Raw genomic sequence first — 17,654 nt, 5'->3', positions numbered from 1 at the left:
AATGCTGAGACAAATGCAGTCAGAACTAAGCTGTCTTTGAATAATAATTCTTAATGTTATTAGGCTTGAACACACTCTCATTACTAGGAATAAGGTTTTATGGTGAATTACGATAAACTCAAAATAACACTAAAAGGTGTTACAGAAATACAAATTAATACATCCTACAGAAATGCTAGTTAAGTTTTGAAATAAAGCAGAATTTAAACACAACTTTGCTGAAATCACTGGTATTTATATCATGATGAGATAGAATAAGTCAGAGTTAAGGAGCTAGGTTTTTATCAAATGTGTTATGGGTGTCTCCACCTTTATCAGTTTCCTCAGAATTACGGCTTTACTTCTTTCTTTACTAACTCACCATACCTATGTTCTCTAGAAAATTTATTTTCTAGTTCAAGGCTCAGTTTTTCTTTGTGCATTCGTTTAAATATTTTAATGCAAATTAAATTTTTATAATAACTTTTTTGTCATTTTAAAAGTCAACCTTTTTGTTGTATGTATATGCAATGTGTTTTAACTAAATTTATGTATAGTCTAGCAAACCTTCACAACTTCCATTTGGGTTTATATTGTTCTGTGCGTGGTAGGGATATGTTGATTCTACTTTTTTCTCGGTTCTACACAATTTTCCATCACACCAAATCTACAGCATGCTCTGATAGATGTTGTGTTTATTTGTACAAAATATGGCTCTATTGATGCCCCACTTCAGCATAATTCCACCACAAAGAAGTCACCTAGCACCTAGGTTTTTCACATCCCACTAAATGGCATCCTGTGGTGCAGCAAAATCTAGTAATACATATTAACATCAGTTTCTTGCTGAGTCAATATTTAATTTAGAAACACCCATAAAAAGTAGCCTGAGAAAAATGTAAATATGTGTTCTCAAGAGATTAAGTAAAATATAAAAAATAAATACTAATAAGAACTAATATTGCCGTAGCAACACATAAAAGTAATTGCAAGTTATATACATATTAAAATGGGCAAGAGATGTAACCCCCAAGGTAACAAATGTCTGTTAAGTGGATACACACAAATTATTTGAGTTAAAAGTGAGTAGTGCTGCAAGAGCAGTAAAATACCTGTAGTTCATGAGTCGTAGACAACTATAAATTGTGGTAGATTATTTTTAAGTTATTTTATAAAGATACTAGAATGAACCGATGAACTTCGTACTACCTAACATTAATGTGACTGTAACTCTTCATAAGTGATTATCAATCCTTATCAACCTTCCAACTCTAATTCTTTGAGATGGAGAATTTTAGCCATATCTTGTATGGTTTAGGTTTTGTTTGGTTATTAAATGAAACTCGTTTGTAATTTAAATGAATTCAATGTATTTTATTTACATGAAAGGTAAATGCAGTTAACATTCAATGCAAAGCTTTCTGGTAAACTGCATTTTTCGTTTTGTTTTTCGGCGCATAAACAAAGATGATGGCTTTCTGACTAGCGAAAACGTGACATACAGTTGTCCGTGCACAAAACATGGAAACTTCAAATTCATTCCGCAAACTTCTAACGACTGGCCTTGTTATTTGTTGATGGTCATCGTGAAGGCCAGACGCACTGGGAATAGCAGCCGTTTAAAATTGAATGGCAAGTCCTTGGGAATCATCGGGATGCACGGAATCAAAACGGCCTTTCCTTTGTACTTTCCCGTGATAATCGTTGCCTCAATGACGACCTACGTCAGCTCGTCCTCTCCTTGGCATTGTAATGAACACTGTAAAACAATATGGAATTGTTTTCACAATCACTGAAATCTGTTGAACTTACCTTGAGAACTTTACAACTTATTATTAACCTCAAACTTATTCTTCGAGTTTTGCTAAACACATATGAATCAATTTGTGGTTATGTCTAAGCCTGCAAAGTCAATTTACTTTAATAGAATGGCTGATAAAAATGAATGTTCGCAAAATTTAATTAAATTAGCTTTAACCAAAGCTATTCTCAAAATCCATTTACTTTATTTTACGAAAAAAGATTTTAAAAAAATAGACTTCACATAACCGCATGGAATGAAAAACACATAGAAAAAACAGTTATGCATGGCGCAGCTGTCAAACAAATGGTCCGCCACGTACGCCATCTATTGAATGTAATCGGAATTGGAAATTCCCATACAAAATTACCAAGTTTTATTTTTTCATTATTTCGGCTGTTTCTTTGTATTTTTCCAAATGTTCTTTTTTCCTAAATTACCCCAGTATTGAGGCAAACAAAAAAAAATTATTCAAACCGGTCTGCCATTTTCAAGTTTTTGCGAGACTAATGCACTGCAATTAATTTTTATGTATAGAGACTAATGCCTGGCATGCATTGCAATTCCTCTTTAATTTTTTTTCCAAATTTTTAAAATTATTTATACATAAACAGTGTGTGTGTGTGTGTCTCTACCTCGCTCTATTTCTATACCTCTCTCTAACTCTATATCTCTCTATTTATCTCTATCTGTATATCTCTCTATATATCCCTCTCCCTTCCTCACCCTCCCTCTCTCCCTCCCTCTCTCCCTCCCTCTCTCCCTCCCTCTACCCCTTTCTCACTCTCTCCTTCCCTCTATCTTCCTCTGTCCTCCTCTGTCCCACCCTCCCCCTCACCATTGTTATTCAGACAATAGCAAAGAGGAAATACTATAAAATACAGGTAACTATCTGTACGACTCGCACGCCACCTTAAATTCTGCTTTAAGGGTTGGTGTTATCGTAATCTCACCTAGCCAGTGACCTTCCTCATGTTTCAAAGATAAAGTGTGCAAAATTTCATCGAGATCGGGTCAATGGTTAAGGAATGCATAGAAGACAAACATAGAAAAATTTAAAAGTAATTCAAAGTGGCAATTCCCATACAAAATTGCCTAATTCATTTTTTTATTTTTCGTCTGTTCTTTTTAGGTTTTTCCTAGTGTTTTTTTTCCCCTAAGCCATCCCTGTAATGAGGTGAACAAAACAAAAAAAATATTCAAATCGGTGGAGCCGTTTTCTAGTTTTAGCGAGACTAATTCACAGCAATTGATTTTTATAAATAGAGATTGAACCTTTGTTATTGTTATTTTCCCATGTGCTTTATTGGAAGTCTACTGTATTTTCATTGGGAGAAGTTTAGCTGTAAATATTTCTGTGGTACCAGGATTAGATTTAAGGTTCTGGATGTGATGGTTGTATTGCCGAGAACCAGGACCGACATCACTGGTACCTTGGTCACAAACTCTTAATTAATACAGTATCTGTAAAGTTATTTTGAATTAATAATGCCTTAATGTCATTATTATAAAGCATTGCATGTATAATATATTGTAATTTTAGTGTTATATAACAGAAAATTATATCATTTACCATTCGTATCCATGACAATTCACCTCAGCAGTTCACAGCAGACATCTGTAAAACAAGATCACAACTTTATTGTATGTTCTGCAAACTACTGTAATGCCAAGTTAAAGTTGCCAGTTTCCATTGCATCTATGTTAAAGAGTTTGCTGGCTGGCTCTTATTTCAAGGCTCTGTACGTGTGCTGTGCTTTTCTGTGTAGAGAAGCCGAGTGTATGGTGGTCTAGTGCTGTGATATTTTGATGGTGTACTTCTCACTTTTCATTGTCTGTTTGTTAAAATGGTGAGAGTTTACAGAGGGTCATTCATTCATTGTAACTTAGGTAGCAGTTGTTACCACATGAATTAAGAATATGTTCTGTGGAAAGTTCGAGACTCAAATGTACCCTAATACATAATAATTGTATTATTGCAAATAGGTAGTCAAGTAATAATCTAATTCAAATCAGCATTACTTTTTGTGTGTTCTTCATTGAAGCCATTCAGTGTCACAATTCCTGGTTTTTTAAAGTGAACTTTTTTTCTTTAAATGTGTGGTTTAGAAAATATTTATTAAAATCATCTCTTGTGATTTGCATCACCTAATGTGAGCAGTTTACGCTCCTTGGGAGACAGTGAAAGCACTTGAGATGTTTAGATATATGATGGCCAAATTAAGTTTAATTTTATGTGAATTGTGCTAATGATTCAGTATTTATAGTTAGGGTGGTTTTGCAGTAACAGCTGTACAATACCTGTGGGGGAGTCCATATAAATATTCTGTACTTAAGGTGGGGGTCACACACGCCGCTTTGGTTTTATTTTAATTTTCTTCTCATTGCTAAGAGTTATGGGCTATTTCTGTAAATATAACACTATAATTCTCTTGCATTTGTTGTTTCTCATAAATATTTTCAAGAGATACCGTGTTTTCTCGCATAATCGTCGCACATTTTATTCTAAAATCAAGTTTTAAAAGTAGGGGTGCAATGATTATGCGTAAAAAAAAAATTTTTTTAGATTAAATATTCATAAAAACAAAACACATTCATGGAAAGTACGTTTTATTTACAAAGTGAAGTATAAAAGAGCACGCCAAACAATTTAATTTAATAAGTCATGCAACAAAAACCGTTCTTCAACTTTAAATAGAAAAACAAAATCTGTGATCCAAATGCAAGCTGAATGAACACGTAACTACCGTAGTAAACACCACGAGTGAGCGGGATATCAAATTTAGTTAACTCGGTTCCGCATAGAGAGCGCGCGTTGCATGCAATCGGCAAGATATCGATATTCGACTACGTGTGCGCGCTCTATATGGGAAGCAACATAACCAAACAGTAGTTATTGCAACGAGCGCTGGCTACATTTTTGTAAGTGGTACATTGCGGCGACGGAGATGAAGAATGAAGGTTTAAACATTTAAAAAGTCTCTAAAAGAAAATTTACACATCAGACAGCTTCGTATTTCCGTTATTTAAATATGTACGCGGTAATTTCTGAATAAATATTATATTTGTACATTAAAATACATCAATTTATACGGAAAAGATACCTACACAAAGCGCTCGGCATCTAATATCGTGACCAAGAACATCATGCGACGTTTACGCGAGAGGTTTTTTTTTATCCGAATTTTGATGCCCTAAAATATAGGTGCGACGATTATGTGATAAAAGAGGGTATGTACTAAGTGTAATCTAATGTGTGTAAAATGTTTTGCCATTGAGTAAATGTTATCATTTGTGCAACTTTTTACACCCATATATAACTCTTAGTGAATATATGTTGAAAATATTTGTGACAGAACAACAAATGCAAGAGATGTCTGGAGTTAAATATACAAAAATTACCCTTAACTAATAGAAATGATGATAAATTGAAACAAAATATAACATGGTGTGTAAGACCACTTAACCACCACCTTAACTCCAGTTCAGTGGAGGAAAAATAACTTACATAAGACTGCTAGTTGTATATATTTTGCATCTTTAGTTTTTAATACTATATAATATTCTGTTCTAATTTACATTGTGGGTAATTTTATATAATTAAAATTAAATATTAGTTTGGGATGAAATAATTGCATGCAGAGTTCATTATGGGTGAAATGATGAACTTAGGCCTCCATTCATGTATGTGCAATAAAAATTGCATTTTGAAACAAAATAGTTATGAATTGAGGACTGTATGGTTTTATTTTTTTCTTAATTACAGTTGTTCCTATGTAAGAAATATTATCTGTAGCATATGGTTCTCACTGCCACTTATAGTAAAGTTTACTATAGTCATTTAACCTTTAGTTAATTTAAAGCTGTTAACTAAAATGGTAATTTTAATTAATTAATTTCCATTATGTTACTAAGGAAGATATGCATATATGTATAAAATATATGCTAAAATGCTTCAAAACTTATTTTTCTAATCATAACTCATTTACATGTCTTCGCAAATTGTGCCTTGGTGTTTTGTAATGTTAAGTTTAATTTTGAGATTTGCTTCATAGGATGTTTATTTATAAAGTAATCACCATACCTACATACATGCATACCGTGGTATGATTTCCTTGTAACACTATTGTCATACATATCAGTAAAAAAAATTACGTCCACTTGAATGAATGATGCACCTTTTTGTTAGTGAAGAAACAGTTGTTTTTGTTTCTTCTTGCACATTGTATTTTTGTCAGGTCAAGTTTATGATTAGAAATGTGCATACAGTTTAAATTAACCCAATGTTATTAATCCAACAAAATACAATTTTTTTTTTTTTTAAATAATAAATAAGTCTGTACAAAATTGTTTTGGTGTTTCTTCGAGTAGTTGTCAGAATATACATAAGAAACACATTTTAATTAGTCTAAAATAACATAGTTTAGAATACCATAAATTTGAATGCAATATGTTTTAAACACCTTAAAAAGTTTATTTTTTATTTATTTAAAATAGGTATACTTCAAAAAATATTTAATTGAAAATTTTCATTGATGTTATTTAAAATACAATATAAGCAATCATGCAGACATCACATTATTTACAGTACCTACCACACTAACAAGGCATATTAAATGTGTTAACTATTTACTTGTACTGTATTTACCTACAGAAGTATCGCCCCTGCATAAAAATAAAACATTTTCACCGTAAGGCTTGCCCTCGAATAAAGGTAGCATCTTCATCAGAGTTCCATGGATATAAGATAAGTATATTTGTTTCGTGTGTCAGCGTATTGGCACACATGTCCCTCGGTTCTTCTTTGTCTGTGTACTACAGGAGGGTGTGATCCGGCAGTCCTGCACCCACTTGTCTCCACCTTACTACCTTCCTTCCTTCCTTCCTGACCCAATATATATGACCCCTCCATTCCCCACACTGCCTAACAAAATGACAAAGGAGAATACTGCTATTTTTATACCCTTGTTTCCCTCCATTTATTGTATTTTATTTTGTACCCATCCCCTTGCCACATAGAGAGAAGAGGCGGCAAGCCGTCTTTGTCAGCTCCTTCTATAAAAACTAGCAAACACGTTACAGGCAATTTTGGGTGGAGCTGGAGAAATATAAAAGGTGCACTTATAAACACCAACGATGGCTGCAGTTATATCATGAAATGTTCAGTTAAAAGTGTGGGAAATCTCACATAGTAACAGTAAACTTTGTGCACAGTTGTGTCATAATAACCTGTCGTGATAGACACATTAATTTTGTAGGGTTCCTGTTCAAGGGACAACAATAAGAGGGATGGAGAACCGTTAACACTGCCACATGGCCTCACGTACACACACACATTCACACATTCAAACATTCACACGCACTTTCCCGCTCTCCTCTCTCTTTGGCTGGTTAATTAAAAAAAATTTATTCCTGTTCGCTCCGCAAATGCAGCGCAGCAGACACATCACTTGCCGGCACAGACAGAATGGGAGAAGACGTAGAATAACTACGCAGTTCATGGGTTCAGACTACTACTGAAATATATAATTTAACCAATTTTACTTACTCGTGGAGTTAAAATTTATTAAAAACCAATATAGGCTAGTTATTTACGCATATATTCCATCACACAATTTTTTTTTGTCAACCCAAAATGAAAAATTCACATAAGAATTGCACAGACATTTGATATTTTCATCTTAAAATATTTAATTCCATTCCACTTGATAGTAATGGATTAGTAAACATTCACTGTGTAGGTTATAGCTGAGATTCAAAATGGCCCTGAATACTGCTGTTGCAAGTTGTGCTTGTCCTGTATCAACAGCCAGTGACATTTACTGACCAGCACATTTTTGTCCCAACTTTACTGCTTCAGGTAGTTGATGCTTTAAAAAACAATGAATCATTCAGTTCTCCAATGCCAGGGCCCTATTTCATAAACATTACAAGTTACAAGTCACAAGTTCACAACTCACAAGTTCTGGGAAATGTGTTTTATAAAAAAAAGTCTTGTAACATGTAGAAGTTGGTTAGCTTGTATCAAATTTTCACAAGTCACCTGTTTTATTCACAAGTTGTTTACATGAAAAATGGAGAGTGCACGAGTAGCAAATGATTTGAAATCGGCAGTACTACAAACTATTTAACCAAATTTTAAACACTTAAAAACTTTCAAAACATAACCTAATCAAACATACTCAGGAAAGGATGTTTTTAACAAACCTAACCTAACCAACCTCTTTTTTATAAACCTAGTATACCTCCCACAAAACATAGGATGGTAATTGTGGATATTACTCATGCAGAATGACGGAACTGTTAGGCCTAAATGGAAGATTTGTTAATGAAATATATTTTTATATGTGGGAGGTACATCAGGTAAAAAAATAGTTTATTTATGATAGTTTAGCTTACGTTGGTCAATGCTCATTTAGGTTGGGTTAGTTTTGTTAAACAAATTCCCTACCCCAATTAAGTTAAGCTGAGTAGGATTTACAGTATATAAATTGTCGAAACTTTGTGGAAATAAATTTTAGTAAATTGTGGTTTGCCTTTTTATGTTAGCTGGGCCAGGTTAGTTTAATTAATGTATAAAAAGTTAATGCTTTTTTTCTTTTTTCGGATGCTGCAATAAATGACCAATTTCCCGCAGAAGTTCTTCGAATTTTTGTGAACTCATCCTAAAACGTTCATTGTATTCGTAGTATGTGACATAGTTCATATATTTATTCTCTCCTTGAAAGTCCTTTGCCTTCTAACCTCAACTTCTATTTCTTCATCTGAGTCAGTAAAAACAATGTCCATTGTTTGTACTAACAAAAGTACTAATTCAAAAGAGATTCACATTCAGCAGAAAGGTTTTTAACCTCAACTTTCAACTCGAAGTAAGATTTACAAAACTCAGAATGCTTGTGGAAACTTAGGGGTTTGCTACAAGTATTTACTTGTGAAATTTGGTTTATGAAATGTTATAAATTTTTAACTTGTAGAAAACACTTGTAAATTGTTAAAAACACTTGTAGTTTGTAGCTTGTAAATTGTACTTTTATAAAACAGAATTACAGGAATTTTCACAAGCTACAAGTGATTGACTTGTAAATTGTAGACTTGTATATTTTATGCAACAGGGACCTGGAATGTCTTTAAATTACATCAAAACATCTTTGGCATTATTTAGTGACTGTTTGTGACTGTTAATGCTTAGTAAAAACTCACTAAGCACTGGAGTTTTTTATAACATAAAGCTGATGTGTTTTGAAATTTTCACCTCAAAAGGTTTTGTCACATTTGGTCAAACAAGACGTACAATCTTCAAAAGCTGTAGAAAATATACCTTCAGATTTCATAATTGCTTAGATTTCATAATTGCTAGGGACACCAGAAAATTGTAAATAAAACCGACCAAAAGCAGTGTTAAACCATGGCAAAAGCAGTGCAAAAAGTTGTTGAATAATTTATGTTAGTTCTAAAATTTGGAACAAAATGTACATTTTTGTCTTTTCATTCCCTTAAAATTTGTATTCTTTACCAGATGAATTGAATCTTTAGAATAATTGTAATTCTGAAGGAAAGACTCTTGTTCTGACATGTTTATAATCACTCTCTAAGAGGGTATTTGGATACTTCAAGTGGTTCACAGTTTTAACGATTGGTTAGTTTGTGTACATTGAAAATACTGTGAAATTTTATTTGAATGTTTGGCTACATTTAATATTCTATGAAATAGTAAGGATGGTTGGTTAGGTTAGGTTAGCTAAATTTAAATTGGTAATTTCTAATGATTTTACTAAATAAAGCAGTGTACCAAATCCTAACATTTGGCATAAACATGGCAGAACCAACACAATGTATAAATTTAGATATGTAATAACAACTTAAATGTAAACAAAGGGGCAGTGCTAAACGTACATAAAACACATCTGTACATGACTTTTCATACCCTTCACAATTATTTCTTGGCCTAAGGTATAAAACATTAAGTGTAAACAAAAAAATTGGTTGTCTGTAAAGTCGGTTTACGGACGATAGTTTAACGTGACGTCGTCATAACAAAACATTGATGAAATGATTGCATACTTTTATGAATAAAATTGAATCATTTTTATTGAATTATCACTATTTTGTATGGAAACAAAGGAGGAGTGAAATGAAATCTACAATTTAATTGATAAATTTACTTTTATTTGCACTCATTAATTCATATATGTTTATTACTTTTTTAACGAAGAGATTATTTTAACTATACCTTTTTTATTTTTTTTTATTTTTTATTTTAACTTTATTATACATGTTTGCTATTTAACTTCTTCCAAACTGTGTTATTCTGTTAAGGATAGGACGATGATAGGAAAAGTAGGAAACTAATGGGAGCGTTTCAAGGATGATGTGAAGGAAAATTGCTTACCCAACACCAAGATGCAGTCAAAAATAATAATATTTGCGCCACGGACTGTGCAGCAATGCTAGGAGGAACGGGTTAGCAAAGAGCAATGAAAATGTTACATTGAAATGCATGAAAACAGAATTACGCCACGGACTCGGTCGCAATGCTAGGAGGTTCAGGTTAGCAAAGAGCGATATAAAATGAGCGTAACGGGACACAGCGAAACGGGACAATGTGCATAACAGGACACTTTTCCGTGCTTGCAGCCGGCGTTCATCAATTTATTAGACGTCACGTCAAAAATAAAACAGATTAATTCCGTATTGCTTTTCACATTTGTTCCAACATTTTATGGGGAAAACATTTTTCTCCACTAGGAATTTTTTTGTGTCATGTCAAGTAATAAAAGAAAGTTACATAAAACCAGGTATAAATATAAAATGTGTGGTAGCTTCTCTTGTAAACAAAATCATCCCACTTTTTCATTAAAAACCAAATATATGAAGATACCCAAGTTTTATAACTTTGTGTTTTGTACGCAGCACAGATAGATACGTATCAAGTTTGTGGTGTTCATAAATAGGAGCAGCAAAATTACTATCCATTATTTCTAAAATTAGCATATATTATTATGAAATTAGGATTTTTAATGCAGCTTATTTAAAGCATTTCTCAATGTTTATAAACTAAATATTTATATATATACAAATAACCCTCTATTTCAGTTTGTACGGAAAAAAAGGTATGTCTTACTAGATGAAAACCACAAAAAAAAAATATTTTTGATATTTTACTCCAAAAATTGGTAGTGCAGTATGCTAGCCAACATTAAATTGCAGGTTTAATTCATATAATAATACACGAAGCAACTGGATTGAGTAGGGAGCATATTTTAAATTTATTTTTAATACATGTTACTTGACTATCACAGAGTCATTACAGTATCACATGAAAATTAGTAGATTACAATTACCAGAAAATCACCACATGGTTCAAGTGTAACATTTGGGGGGATGAGTACCTGTGGTATAGCTATGGTCACTGCTGTGGTTTACATCATACTCTCGCTTGATTAAAATGCAAGAGAGTGCAGCCTGTTGTTTTATTTGGAAGAAGATTTCATGACTTCTTGATGTTTTCGGATTAATATTTCAAACAATGGTGCCTGCATTTTCTTGTGTTCAAGAGAGTTGTTTTCACCTTCAGCTTAATTTAATGATGTTACCTACCAGTCAGTGGCAGGTTGTGATCTCAGCAATGCATATACATTCTCTATAAAAGGATATTGTTACGAACGTGAGAAAGGCCGCGACACGAGGAGGTGCAGAGCTGGCTGGCAGCTCCTCACGGCCACTGACATCACGTGGCCGCCGCAACATGAGACGTGCCGCACAAATTACAAGGGTCGCCGCTTTCCCCCCTCCTTCCCTCGCTCCCCGTGCGGCGCTGTTAGCGACATCTGACACCTAACAGCTGGGGAGTTCTGCGCGCCACCTGGCAGCTGCCGACGCGTGTCTAGAGATTTCTCGTGTCGGGCCAGCGCAGAATGACGGGACTGGCCCCAGCCGCGCTCGTGAATTCTAGAAGTGGCGCCTGTGAATCAGTTCAGCTGGGAGCTGGGAGTTTTCCCGCGGCGGAGGTTCCAGGGCGATAGTGCCGCGCGTGCGGTGGAGCGTCGAAGTCCCTGGTCGAAGGTTCCAGGGCGGAGAGTTCAGTTCCGGGAGATAGTGTTGCAGGCGTGGCAGAGTTCCGAGCGAAGCGTCGAGTGGACCTTCGGCGAAGGGAAGTGCGACGGAGGTCCACGAGGGGTGCTGCGGCGAGAGTTGCGCCAGGGGTGCGGTCCAGCGAGGTTTGCAGTGTGTAAGAACCGAGTGACTGGGGAAGCAACATTTTTAAGTGTAATTAATTATTAGGCATTTTAGAAGAGTTAGTGATGTAAATATTGGCGATAAATAAAACTGTGTAGTGATAAAATCTTTAGTTGGGCTATCCATTTACGTATCCGGTAGTTTTCCCACTCAACAATTATGAATTATTGTTTTAATAATCGTAACAATATGTAGGGATGAGACACACTTTTGTCGTGTAACGAGCAGAATCTGATAGCTGTGTACTACAAACGTATTAAGTGCTATACAATCATGACACGATCATCAGAACTGGTGAGCATGGTTGCATTAGCTTTTTGCAAAATGCTAACTGAAGCAACCTTTAGAATAGGTCTGTGTGAATACTAGTTTTTTGATGTGATGTGAATAAAAAATAAATATTTAAAATATTTGCGAAGTCTAATTTAATTGCAAATATTTTTCTTAGCATAGCTTTATTTCACTTATTTTATAAAATACTGAAATGAAGTAAAAAAAATTAATTAAAAATTTGTAATGTTGGTTCTCATTATAAAACCATTTGGGTATCTAACACCATTCAATAGAAATGATGAATTCACCATGCATAACATTAATTTTGTACATTCATGAAAGCACACCTAAGTTTTCCCACAAACGCAAAGCTTTTTGTCAGATACAAAGCCTTGCATTACATTCAAAGCTTCAAATAAAACAAATTGCAAATGTCCTGGAGAAGTGAAATAAAATATTAAAAAGAGCTTCCATTTGATTAACTTAGTTGACGCTTCACACAGGCCTACTTTAGGACTAGCTCTTCTAACTTGTCGGCCTCTTTTTTTATACAGTACCACAAACAAACATTTTCTTTAGTATCAGTGGTTCCATTACAAAGAACAAAGACTTTCCAATACCGAGTCTCTTAGAAGACTTGTACGCTCATATACTAATTTGGAACCCTCTCTTTCCATTAGGTTTTCATGCAAAATACCTAATTCATGTGTTCCTTGAATTATCTCACACATCCTGGACTTAAGTAGATACCCCAAATGATTTTAACAAAATAAAATAATATGTAATATGGAATTTATTAACTTGCTTGTTTATGAAATACTGTAGTGTTTAACCTGTAAACATTTAAAGATGATAGTAGTAATTATTCACAAACAATAAACACTTTTCAATTTGATTCACTGCTGCATGTTGGGTATATTTTAATGCAGTTTTGGGGGATTTTGACAAAACAATAGGGCTAAAGTTTGGAAAAATAACAGCTTACATTGAAAATTAACAAAATTTCCATTTTAGGTTCTAAAAGGCAAGACTTCCTGTTATTTTCACATTATAGCAGTTGCTAAACACCACTTTGCTGCCTTGACCTCGTTTTCTATGACTTTTTACTTGGATGACAAAGGCCAGACAATCTCATTACAAGTCGTGTGTCTGTGATTTATTCACTTATTATTATTAATTTTAACTAGCGCCCCGCACTGGGCTAGATACGGATGTGTTTTATTAATGTAGTATAATTTGGATTTAATAAATAAGTCCTTACAAGTATCAAGTGTCTTTTTATGACTTGGTTACAAAACAAATAGATATCTCTATCATCTGTACATTTAATATGAATTTTTTTATATGCATAATTTGTGACATTCCCACCAACAGTTGATAAACTTTTGAGGTGGGCACAACATAAACAGACAAACTACATAACAAATATACAAATGACAAAGCAGGCACTAGTGGAAGGTAGGCACCCCCAGGTAGGCACCACAAGCAAGGAAAGACCCACATGTAGGTAGGTGCTACAACAGGTAGGCTCTACATGCAAGGAAAGACCCACATGCAGGTAGGTGCTACAACAGGTAGGCTCTACATGCAGGGAAAGACCCACATGCAGGTAGGTGACTTGATGTAGGCTTTTGGACATACGCCATTGCTTAGCACATGTATGTCTACAGAAGAAAACTTAAAAAAAAACAACACAAATGACAAAAAACACAAATTAAGCAAAAATTGCTGTTGTCAGGATTTAACGCCACACAATATTCCACAACAGGAATATGGTCAACAAACAAGGAAAAAACAAAGAAAAATGGACTAACAGAACGAAAAAACGAAAAAACCCCCACAAATGATGACAGCACAAAAATTCCGAACCCAAAAAAATTCAACACAACAGTTGAAACGAGACAAAAAACACAGCAAATCCAAAAGACAAACCAACACAATAATTTTCCAAAAAAACAAAAAAAAAAAACAAAAAAAAACCCACAAATGATGACAGCACAAAAAATATTGAACCCAAAAAATTCAGCACAACAGTCAAAACGAGACAAAAACACGACCAAACGAAAAGACGAAACAAACACAACAGTTTTCTAAAACAGAAACAAGCGACGTTTAGGGAACTGCTATCGGAAAAATGAGGGTATTTATCAGAAAATGGACTACATCTTGCTCAGCCAATGGCAGACAAGCTGACTCCTCATTGGCTGTGCACCATGGAGTTAAAGCGGATTGGTTATTGTAGGTTGAGTATTGGCTATTGTTTTGTGCTGCAGGGATGTTTCTCTCTTAATCAAAGGGATCCACATATTTTTTAATTCAATGCTCTGCTGGCTGAAAATATTTTTATTGCTAATAATGAAAGCTGATTATTTGATTTTCCTTTTTATTTTATCGGGTTCCTGTATGAGTGGTGTGGAGTCTTCCCAGAGAATTTTGTGGCTATTTTCCCATGTATGTTCAGCAAGTCTGGATTTTAGGGTTTCACCCTTCTTACAGTTGTTTTTGTGTTCTTTGATTCGGGTGGATAGAGCTCTGCCAGTTTCACCTATGTACACGTGGCCACATTCACAGGGGATCTGATACACACAGTTGTGGGTTTGTAATTTTTCTGTGGCTGGTTTCACCTTTGTAACAATGCTTTTAATAGTAGATTTAGAACGGAAAGCTGTTTTGAGTCCATATTTGTTTCCCAGGTGTCTTATTTTTTCTGAAAGCCCTTGAACATACGGAATGACTAGAGTTCCTGCCGGTTTATCGGTTTCTGTGGGTTTGAGTGTTTTGTTGGATTTCATATGCTGTTTGATGGTGTTAGCAGGGTAACCATTGGCTATGAGTTCCTTTTTTATATGATTGTGTTCAACCGCAATAGATTTCTCATCAGAACAAATAATCTCAGCTCGGTTGGTTAGTGTGTGAATTATGCCAGTTTTTGTTGTTTTGGGATGGTTGGATGCAAAGTTAAGGTATTGGCCTGTGTGTGTAGGTTTCCTGTATACTTTGGTTTCCAGACTGTTGTTTTTTCTGCTGACTAGTACGTCCAGGAAAGGAATGCTACCATTGGTTTCTTTTTCATAGGTGAACTTTATTGATGGCCTCAGAGAGTTAAGGTGGTTCACAAATTCCTCCAAAGTTTCAAGTCCATGTTGCCAGACAGTGAAGGTGTCGTCTACATAACGGAGCCAGATTTTAGGAGGGCTATTACTTTTGCTAAGTGCATCTTGCTCAAAGATTTCCATAAATATAATTGGCCATAAATGGTGAAAGAGAAGAGCCCATTGCCATGCCATCGGTCTGTTTGTAGAAAATATCCTTGAACTGGAAATATGTCGTGGTGACACAGAGGGTAATCATTTCCATGATGGATGGGATTGGTATTACAGTTCTGTCCTTTAAAGTTGGATCAGCCTCCAATTTGGCTTTGACAATGCTGAGTGTTTCGGCTACTGGTACATTGGTGAAGAGGCTTTGGACATCAAAACTCACCAGGGTAACGTTGTTTTCTATTTTCAGTGTTTGGACTATAGAAATAAAATGATTGGAATCTTTGACAAAAGTATCTGTCTGTCCTGCTAGTGGCTCAACAATTTTCAGGAGGTATTTTGATAGTTTCTGGCATGAGGCATTACGACAACTGATGATCGGGCGCAGAGGAAACTGGCACTCAAGTAGCAGTTGCAACAGCTCAGAAGAGCACCACTGCAGCTCTTCACGGGGCACCAGAGTTCTCTCCGCTGCTGCCGCCGCCGGTAGCTTCTGCGGCTACACAGACCGCCCCCAAGGCGGCCTTAACTGCGGGGAAATCGGCGCGGCAGCCCGCAAAGTAGCAGCCCAGACAGCCGCCACAAGAACACTGCGCGCCCTGGCACTTTGTCGTCCTCAGGGGCGGCAGAGGGGCTGGGGTGCCTGCAGCAGAAGTAGAAGCAGCCTTGCGCTCGGCCGACCACATGCCGACCAGGTGCTGGAGAATCTGCAGCAGAGCAACAGGGCGCCTCACCGGCCTCTACAGAGTGGCCTTCGCCACTGTTCAGGAGGCCACTCGCCTGCTAGAGGCCGGCCTCACCATCAGAGGCGCCCACTACGCAGCAGAGGCTGCACATACCAAGCCGCAGCTCCCCAGGGCCTGGGGCCAAGACGAGCTGCAACCAATCCCTCGCGGCGCAGTGCTGCAGTTCGCAGAAATGCTAACTGCGGTGCTGAGCCGTCACAGGTACACCACGAGCCAGCCGTGGGCAGAGGGGACTCGTCCCCTCCGCCGGCCTAGCCCCTATTTCCGTTAAAGGGAGGGGGTCAGCAGCCCACGGTCTAGGAATATCGCCACAGACAACACACTTAGCTAACACAGTAAATTAGTCCAGCCTTTGCCCACACGCAAATAAATAATTCAACACGTTTTAAATAACAAAATAATAATCAAAACAAACTGAGCAGCCAAGGCCAACTGCTCAGCTTAAATTAATATTCACCCCCCCCTTTCCCCCCTTTGAATTTAAATTTTAAACTTAAAGGGAGGGCTGGACAACACACGAGTTTAAAGTAGAGTCACCACACGAAATTAAAGTAGATTATACCAGGCCATTTGCAACAAAACACAGCTTCGCAGCTTATTTAGAAAGTCATTCACAAAAAGTCAAAACTGAACTCACATAGGTCAAAACAGGAGGTTAGGGGTGGCAGGACGCCACCTGGTACTCCTAAAGGATCGCGGAGTTCGATGCCAAGTTGCGGCATTCGGGCCCCGCGGCCCTCACTGGCGATGATGTTATCCCTTTATCAGTCAGACGAGAGTCTGCTGAGGGGGTGCTTCATTAAGCACTGATACTGAACCCTAATTTTTCCGCCACACTTCGAACCAGGCAGTGGTGCAGAGAGGACAGCCTCTCTAAGGCCTAGCTTCGCTGTTCATATCAGTGTTTGTCAGCCACCACTGGCTTCAGGTATTAGGCGACCTGGCGGGTCGGATAGCCCGCGAATCGGAACCGCGACAGGGACAGGGATCATGGCGAGTACGAGTACAACAACACACGAACAGGTCATGGAAACCCAACAGGCTAACGCCAAACGCGAACGCACTGACGATGAGATCGACTTCCAACAGGTCTCGGGTAAAAAGGCCTTGAGGGGAAACCGGAGCACATCACTCGGTAGGTGTCGGGAGACGGTACTGGCGAACAGTAAGGATGCGCGGCCTGCGAGGCGCGGCTCCGCACAACAACAACACACAGCAGCGACATCCGCAATCCCGCTGCAGAACAGCTACGGCGTGCTGGCAAATTTGCCTGCCAACACGCAACCACAGACCACAATCGCGGCCGGCACACGGTACAGGGGTGTACCGATAATGGTCAGGGAAGTTGCGAAGCTCAAG

The 17,654-nt window shown here is 36.8% G+C and overlaps 1 protein-coding gene across 1 annotated transcript; it reads right to left on the bottom strand.

Moving 5' to 3' along the window:
* Positions 1-1,331: 1,331 nt before the first annotated feature.
* On the bottom strand, positions 1,332-16,335 carry LOC134527430 (uncharacterized). Its single transcript, XM_063360106.1, has 2 exons — positions 3,354-16,335; positions 1,332-1,738 (listed from the first exon to the last, which is right to left on the bottom strand). Exon 1 carries the CDS (start codon positions 15,574-15,576, stop codon positions 14,656-14,658), a length of 921 nt encoding a protein of 306 aa, XP_063216176.1. The 5' UTR covers positions 15,577-16,335; the 3' UTR covers positions 1,332-1,738; positions 3,354-14,655.
* Between the last annotated feature and the right edge of the window lie 1,319 nt (positions 16,336-17,654).

The sequence above is a fragment of the Bacillus rossius genome, chromosome 1 (assembly GCF_032445375.1).
Source record: "Bacillus rossius redtenbacheri isolate Brsri chromosome 1, Brsri_v3, whole genome shotgun sequence".
In the NCBI taxonomy this organism is placed as follows: domain Eukaryota; kingdom Metazoa; phylum Arthropoda; class Insecta; order Phasmatodea; family Bacillidae; genus Bacillus; species Bacillus rossius.
This window is presented reverse-complemented; position numbering and strand designations above follow the sequence as displayed.